Raw genomic sequence first — 8,597 nt, forward strand, 5'->3', positions numbered from 1 at the left:
CTCTCTCTAGGTTTTCCTCTCTGCTCTTTTCTCATTCTCACAAGTTTGCCTTTCCCATTGTCTCTCCCAAGAGGATGTTTGGGTTTCCTTAGTCTTGAGTTGTCAAGGTTCTTCTTTACCCTGGCAATCTTCTGAATGCTAATTCCCACATTTCTTCATTTAATATTCTCCCTCACAGATTCCTTAATCCTGCATTTATGCTCTCATGCATCTTTTTATACCTCCAGATTACATGATGTCATTTTGATAACTCCTCTGATAACTGCTACCTGTTGCCTTTCTCTCTGATTTTCAGATAGTGCAGTATTTCTTATGGTGATGCAGCTCTGCTTTCTTTGTTATTCCAGCTTTTAGCTGTGTCGAGTCTTCTGGCAAGAATCCTCACAACTTTGCTGTTTAAAATTAGTAAAAAGATGCAACTTAAGAGAGTAGCAGAAGCTTCTAAACATTGCTTATATGATTGTATTTAGAATTCCAAGTTGTTCTAATTTTTATTTTATATGCTACTCTAATTGTTCTTGTAAAGTGTCCTCTTGTTTCTTATAAACTGAACTTTGAACGGATTTGCACAGTGCAAACTGTGCATCTCAGTCTAAAATTGGATATAGTTTGAGACAGTTGACTAGCATCTTGTCTTAAATGTCTCTTTTTTAAAACGTTGGGGTTTTGTGATTTCTTTGTACAAATATTCTAATTTTGTTTTTGTCAATTCTTACCTCTTCACAGCTGGCGTATTGCATAGTACAGTTTCTGGAGAAAGACCCCTCACTCACAGAACCAGTAAATATTTCTTTCATAATTCTTTTTTAAACTATTAATTGCTTACCCTTTGGAGAGTAAAGTAAAAAATATAATTTCTTTTTCCTTCTAATTTAGGTCATTAGAGGTTTAATGAAATTCTGGCCAAAAACCTGCAGTCAGAAAGAGGTAAGTGATATGCTAATACTAAAAAAAAAATAAAAGAAGAAAGTTATTTTGCTCTAAAACATAATAAGCAGGGAATCTTTAAATAACTCATGTTTTTATAGCACATGCTGCGGTGAGTCTTTGTATTAGTTCTTGTAGATGATTTTTCAGTACTGTAATTCTAGTTTTTTGAACAGTTTTGACTGTGAAAAATTTGATAACTCTGGTTTCTATTCATAAAGTAAGTCCTGGTACTTCCTGCAGAGAATTTTTTAGAAAGGAGAAAATAAACATAGTTGAGGATAAGTTGAAAAACTCTGTCAGACTTGGAATTGTTTATATCTGAAGGCAGTATTTTTCCAGTGAGGATAAAAGATACTTTATATGGTGTTTACATACTAAACATGTAAAAGATGAAGTTAAGCATGTGCATTTTGGTTTCAGATGCAAATCAGAGTTTCCCTAGTGAGGTTTTGTTAAACAGCAAAACTGTTATTTTGAATATTACTCTCAAAAATGAAGTTTTCCTTAGTTATTGAAGTTTAAGCCTTGGTTTTTCAGATCTTTGTATGAGACAAGGTATTCAGCTTGGATGTCTACTGGTGCAATTCTGAATTTCATTCAAAATACTTTCAATGCAGCACTTGAAAAAGAAACTTGTCCTTGTTTTAGGGGACTGAGTCCAAAAGCTGTAAACGTAGAACTGATTATATTTTTTGAGAGAGGGTCTCGCTGAACTAGTGAGGTTTCCATTTCTTCCTGAAGCAGAAGAATTTGAAGGTTACCAGCATTCTGCAGAACAAGATGATTTGGTGGTTTTATACTCAATGCTTTCTTTTTGGTCTTTAGGTCATGTTCCTAGGAGAGCTGGAGGAAATCTTGGATGTAATTGAACCATCACAATTTGTCAAAATCCAGGAACCCTTGTTTAAACAAATTGCCAAGTGTGTCTCTAGCCCTCATTTTCAGGTCAGTGGTAGAGGTTATTGTTTGTATAGGAATGTAGAGTCTCAGTTTCAAACGTAACTCCCCCCAGATGTAAATATTATTTTATGTTATGCTTTTAAATGTTTGTCTTCTGTGGAAGAGGGTATGTTGGGGTGGAAGGTTAGGTCTGAGCTCCATGAATAACTTTTTAGAGGTGTTCGGGGTTTCAGCCCAGAACTTGTCCTTCTGAGCCCCTCACAAATCCTTAACCTGTGTCCAAGCAGACTTTGAGCCCTTCTCACTGTTGGTGACAAATGCTGGTTCTGTAGATCAGGGAGGATGGATTTACTCCCTGTTTTTGGTGCAGTCTTGTGCAGTTCTTGTTTTCTGACTTGGTTCCTTCTAACCGTGTAACCTTGTGTCTGGTTAGAGGTGGCACAAACTGTAGCCTGTTTTAATCACATTGTGTAATGGGAGGAAGGAGAATGAATGGGATATAAATGGATGTGTGAAGAGGATATAGAGTTCATGGTCTGTAGTGTCTCCATATTAAGCCTGGTGATCTGTCCTGACAAAGACAGATGTGACTTTTCAGCTCTTCTTTGGACTACATCTATTTTAAAATCATAATTCAGATCAACATCATCCATTCCTAACCCCCAACTCCGCTCCAGGGTGATTACTGTCCTTGGTACCTTCCCCACACTTAAGATTTCTCCTCTCTTATCCCACCCAGCTACTGGGCCTTACCCTGTCTCCCTTCTCTGATATCCCAGCACTGCTGGGTTTTTTCCAACTGCGCTCTTCCTGATTTTTAGGGAAGTCTCTCTGCTCTTCCTTCCCCTCCTTAACTGCAGCACTGATGCTGTGTCTGCATCCAGTCAGTGAGCAATAACACATTGCTCAGGAAATAGAGAGAGACTGAGTGCTGGGGGATCAGAGCTACAGGATAGAAACTGAATTCCATTAATGCATATTATACTACTGATTTGAATTTAATTCTAAAACTAATGACTTCTGTTAGCTCATCTTTGTGGAGTTTCTCTGTCATTTGTTTTTCCTTCAGGAAATCACAAAGTTACAGGTCTCTGAATTCCTGTTAATATTTTATTTCTTTGACTCAAAGGTGGCTGAAAGAGCGCTGTACTATTGGAATAATGAATACATCATGAGTTTGATAGAGGAGAACTCAAATGTTATACTTCCCATCATGTTTTCCAGCCTTTACAGGATTTCTAAAGAGCACTGGAATCCGTAAGTTTGTGCATTTACACTTTATCTTACTATTTGACATCCCACTGATAAAATTAGGCAGTGTCTGCTGAAGAGCATCTGCATGGGAGAGATGCAGATTTGAAGCTGCTCTGAGCAAGTGCAACTCTGTTAATGCCAGCATATCTTAGTCTGCACTTGAGCTTGTCTCGGTGTTTTTAATTAACTGGTATATGCACAAAAATCACTACCTTGTGGGATAAAAATAGGCCTTCTCAGAAGTTGGAAAAAAGAAGAAATTAAATGTTACATTGTTATTGAAGGAAAAATGTTGCTCATCAAATGTTTCTCCTACGCAGTTTTTTTTTTTTTAATAAACGGGTTGGCTCTTAAGCCTGATTGTAAACTGTCTAGAAGAATATCACTTGGTATTAATAAAGCTTTGTGGCTGTATCATCAACTGATACCTCTGGGAGACTTTTGGTCTTGGCATTTTTTTAAACATCCATGAAACATACAGACAGTCTATTCTTAGGTCGGGTTGTTTTTTCTAGATTTATTTAAAATACATCTGTTCCCTGTGACAGTAGTTGAGCAGTTACTTTATATTGATTTCACAATAATTAGGCAATTTTATTTAAAACTGAATGACCTAGTAATAGGTGTTTTCATGAAAAATTCTATTACAGTTAGATGACACATATTTTAATTGGAAAGTTTTTCTAAGTCAAGATGATTAGCATTTAGTAAACCCAGTATTTTTTATGAGCTGTGCAATGTTCAGGTCCCAGTTGCTTTGAGACCTTACTGTAAAATGTTTCATCTTTTCAAACATTGGTATTTTTGTTCTGTGCCTAGTCAGACTCTCAAGTTTGTGTGCTTACATGACAAATCTAATGCTGCTGGAAAGCCTCTGTAAATAAACACTGGTCACAAAAGGACACTTTCCGTGGCACAGTACTCCAGTACCAGTCTCCAACCTTTTGTATTATGCACTGGGGTGCTTCTGGTAATGAGAATATTCCTGTATCCCAGTTCACAGAGTTTTCATACCTACAGAAATTTTGTTACACGAGCCAGGTAAAGACACATCTAAAATAAAGGAGATATTTAAAGAGTTTTTATATTTACAAGAAATTTTTTCATGTAGGCAACAAAAATGAAAGTTGATTTAAAGAGATGATAGAGACGGGTGCGTGGGACATGGCACATAGATTGTGTGCTGTAAGGATTAGCTCCAAAGGTTCCTGGCACTTATACTGTTGATTCACTGCTTCCTGGCTGAGGAGCTGCTTCTTCAGCAGCCCTGGGTCTGAATATGACAGCCAGAGTAGTGGATCAGGAACTGTGAAAGGGAAAATGAATATGAGCTGTAATGAGCACAAGGAAATCACTCTTGCAATACAGCTTTGTATTTTGCATAGATGCACTGAATATTCAGCTTCATAGAAGAGTCATAAGGAAATATGAATCATTTTGTGTTTGAATTCTGTTCCTTCTGCCAGCACTGATGATTTGAACCTCTGAAGTTGCATTCCGAATTGCTCCACAGCATGAGGGAAGAGACTGTAGTTATATGTAATAGCTTTCTGTTGTTGCCTTTTACCCTGGAGTTTTGGGCTGCTCCCTTTCAGTAGTCAGTAGGGATGTGAAAGCTGATTCTCACCTTTAAGTATGTTAATCAAAAGTAGTTTCACTGAAATCGAAGGATTTACATAACCATGCTTGCAGGAACAGAATTGGTCGTAGAAAGGCTGGGAAGAGAAGACACTTTTTATTTCACGTTTGATTTCACTTGAAACTAATGGATTCCTTTCTTTCTTCTTTTTTAATGTTTCACAGGGCTATTGTGGCTTTAGTCTACAATGTGTTGAAGGCATTTATGGAGATGAACAGCACCATGTTTGACGAGCTGACAGCCACTTACAAGTCAGATCGTCAGCGGTAACTTTTAAAGCTTTTTTTTGTCAGCTGTGCACACGGCCTGCAGTTTAGTTCTCCCCTTACATTCAGGTGCAATTGCAGAATCTCAGACAAAATAGACACTGCTCCATTTTTGCCCTTGCCAGCTTGTTAGGCTTCTCATTGCAGGATGTGAGTTTGTGTGCAGGCTATTCTTTAGCCTTTTTAAAATACAGTATCCATTGTATCACTTGGGAATCCACATTCCTCATGCAATTCCTTTTTGACTCCACATTCCATGACACTAAAGTGTGTCAAGATCTTCAATAATAAAAGGAAAACAAGTGTTTAAAGGTAACACTTTGCTTAAAGACTTGAAAAAAGTTACACTGAGGTTTGGAAAGAGACACCAGGGAAACCCCTAAGATTTGATTTTCCAAACTGCTGTTTATAGCAGAGGGACATCTCTCAGCGGTCCTGATGTAGCTGTCATATATATAAAAGATAAAATATATCTTTCAATATGCAGGATCCATCAAATACACCACTCATAGAGGCATTAGTTCACCTCCAGTGGCTTCTTGTCCCTTCTCCTATTTTTTCTAATCTCTATTTCTCCATTACACTGCAGCATCTTTTCTGAAAAGTTTCACCTTATATACAAAGATGAGGTGAAAAAAAGGAGCAGATTTCAGGAGCTTTCAATAGTTTGCAACTTCATTTAAGTCATACCTTGGCTGTGACTCAGGGTTTCTCCAAGCAATGCAAAGGGCACTGCATGCCAGCAGAGGTTTTTAGGGCAGTCCAACCTTGAAAGTCTCTTGGCTGTTGTATTTTTTTTTAACTTGTGTGACTGGAGTTACACTGACCTTTCATTCCACTTTATAGCCCAAAAAACCTGCACATTACAGGCTGGTTCATTAATATGTTGTTTTACTTTTAGAGACTTGTTTAGAGATACATTTAAACTAAGAAGCCAGATGTTCTTGATATGTATTGCTAAATAAGTGCCAATCTCATAGTGCAGTTGAGACAAACTGTGTGGTTTCCTCCAGCAAAAAGGCAGAGAGTTTTAGGACTGATCATCTAATCCAGTTATTCACTAAGGCAGCTTGGTGACCTGCGTCAATTTGTGGTTTCACTTTGCCCCTTAAGATGAGAAATTCTGCTCTGAACAGGACCAGACACTGCAGTGGTGTGTCCCAGGTCTGGATAATGGGGAAGGTTTAGTGGCTGAACTGCACAAAGAATTTGTTTTGCACCTGCTGACGCTGTATTTCTTGCCAAGGCTGGTGCTAAGCATTTCACCATTTTTATTTACTACTTATAACTTTAAAATCTGAATGTATAAACCAGGATATTTACCTTAATGTTTTCAAAAAATCATTAGCATCTTATTAAAACCACATTTCAGAAGAGTAGCTTTGATACCACTTAAAGCTTGAGGAGAAATATGTTCAATATTAATGGCTAAAATAGGTCAAATAGGGAAGTTGGATGAGGTGATCATCCTCTAAAAAGACCTTTAGGTAAGCAGGCATGTATTTCCTAATAATTGGAAGATAAATATTGGTAAGTAGCCTGAAAATGTAAGGCTATTTAACTTATTCTTATACTTAATTTTAAATACTTTCTAGTAACAATAGGCTCTTTTTTTCCTTTACTGTTCTGCAGGGATTTATCTGAAAGTTGTTTGTATTTTTTTATATGTTTAAAATCCTCTTGGGAAATCAAAATTTCAAACAAATGAGCCAGATGTTGGTATGTTGACTGAATCAAAGTGTGTAGGAATGTTTCTAATCCCTTGAAATACTTCTCAAGATTTCTGTAATGTGACTGGCAGAGAATCTCTGTATCTGTCATTGTTAGATTTTCATTTCATCTAAACCTACAAGGTGATGTCATAGAACTTGAGAGCATTTTGTGCCTTGCAGTCTCAAGGAAATTTATTCACAGTGAGCTGTGGCAGAGACAGGAAATGTAGAAAGCAAACAATGCAGGTAAAGTAAATGTTAGGTTTGCTGTTTAATTTTCTCAAATCAGCCACTGAAGTCTGTTGTTAAAGCAAATGCTACATAGATCTGGCAGGAATTTGATGTGGAAAAAGAGTAACTCACTGGACAAAAGGCACATTTTGTAGGTTGAACTTCACCTTGTTTGGTGCCTAAGATTTAGGAAAACCAGCAGCCAATGTAAGTAAAAAATAGTGATTCTAAAAGAATCAGGGAATGCTTTCTAGAAAGTTGCTGTGATTTATATATGTCTTAAGTAAACATAATTACATAACTTAGTCCAAACTGTAATTTTAATAATTTTGACAGATCAGTTCTATAGTAAAAGTCTACTGCAGTTTTTAATTCCTCATTGCAAATTAGTGTCTATAAACACTGTCACTTTGCTCAGCTTACATTTTATGCCCCTCTCATACTGCTTTGTTTAATTATATTTGTGTAGGTAACAAAAAGGAAAAAAAAAAAGGAAAATATTTTTTAAAAGCTAAATATATATTAGGAAATTACAGTGTGTTCAAGAAAATTAGTGCAGCTATTTAATGTCAACTACATATTTTTTAGCCTGAATATTATACAGTCTTCTCTCCTTCTAACTCTTTGTTTTATTTCATCTGTCAGTGAGAAGAAGAAAGAGAAGGAGCGTGAAGAACTGTGGAAAAAACTGGAGGATTTGGAATTAAAGAGAGGTCTTAGACGTGATGGAATAATTCCAACTTAACAAAAAAACAAAACAGCATTATTAACCTGTGGAGTCACACATTTATGTAGTAGAAGATGGAGCAACAGTTTTCTGTATTGTGCAACTTTACAGTAGATTTCACATTTGTTTCATTATTACAACAGCACTGTATATACCTGTCTCTAAGTAAAGGAAAAAAATAAGGACTTTAATCCAAAGTTTGGACAACAGATGGACTTCTCAGAACTTTGCAAACATAATCATTGTTTTAACCCTTCTTTAAAACCAGTCTTCAAAGATCTGTTGATGAAAATTGCAATGTCAGATTCCATTGTCAGGACCTGTTCCTTATTTATCGTTAGCAGAGAGTGTAATACAACTTTCAAATGTGAACAATCTTAAAATTTAGCTTGTCTTTCTGCTAAACTGTTACGTGTATTTATAGTAAAAGAGAAAAAAGACTGTCATTTCCTTATGAGTTTGTGTAACATCCTCCTTCTCTGGATAACTTTACTGTAATTTGACTTTCTTTTCTTTTTGCATATCTTCATAAGTTGAATGTCCATTCAGATCAGGGCCATGAAAAGCATTGGTCCTGAATAAAAGTTTTGTTTACTGGTGTGAGCATTTTTTAGTACCAGGCTGTCTCTGGTGCTTCCTTAATTTGAACATTAGGAATTAAAAAACAAGTAGGTGATAAGCATAGTAGGAAAGGGAGCTTTGGATTCGTGCACCTATTTATTGCAAATCCAAATTTATGTCCACAGTACTTGGAAAAAACAAGGGGCAGTGGTAACACCCTGGACTTCAATACCTAACCAGTATTAGTGATGCAGCATTGGACACATGTACCAGAGTTGGTTTAGAAACACCAATTGCTAAATTATTACAATATGTTCTTACTGGACCATTCAGAAAGAATCAAGACACATGCTAAACAACACAAGCATGAAATTGGT

At 36.5% G+C, this 8,597-nt stretch overlaps 1 protein-coding gene across 3 annotated transcripts in view; it reads left to right on the plus strand.

The window, feature by feature from the left end:
* PPP2R5E (protein phosphatase 2 regulatory subunit B'epsilon) overlaps positions 1 to 8,346 on the plus strand; it is a 68,430-nt gene extending 60,084 nt beyond the window's left edge. For 2 of the 3 annotated variants that reach the window (XM_062494834.1, XM_062494836.1), the window contains exons 9-14: positions 727 to 780; positions 877 to 927; positions 1,756 to 1,875; positions 2,960 to 3,087; positions 4,888 to 4,989; positions 7,578 to 8,346. In XM_062494834.1, coding sequence (XP_062350818.1) covers positions 727 to 780; positions 877 to 927; positions 1,756 to 1,875; positions 2,960 to 3,087; positions 4,888 to 4,989; positions 7,578 to 7,677 — 555 coding nt within the window. In that variant the 3' untranslated portion in view covers positions 7,678 to 8,346. The remainder of the gene's footprint in view (positions 1 to 726; positions 781 to 876; positions 928 to 1,755; positions 1,876 to 2,959; positions 3,088 to 4,887; positions 4,990 to 7,577) is intronic. The other variant, XM_062494835.1, reaches the window with a different exon arrangement.
* The last annotated feature ends 251 nt before the right edge of the window (positions 8,347 to 8,597 follow it).

The sequence above is a fragment of the Cinclus cinclus genome, chromosome 6, assembly GCF_963662255.1.
Source record: "Cinclus cinclus chromosome 6, bCinCin1.1, whole genome shotgun sequence".
NCBI classification, from domain to species: Eukaryota; Metazoa; Chordata; class Aves; order Passeriformes; family Cinclidae; genus Cinclus; species Cinclus cinclus.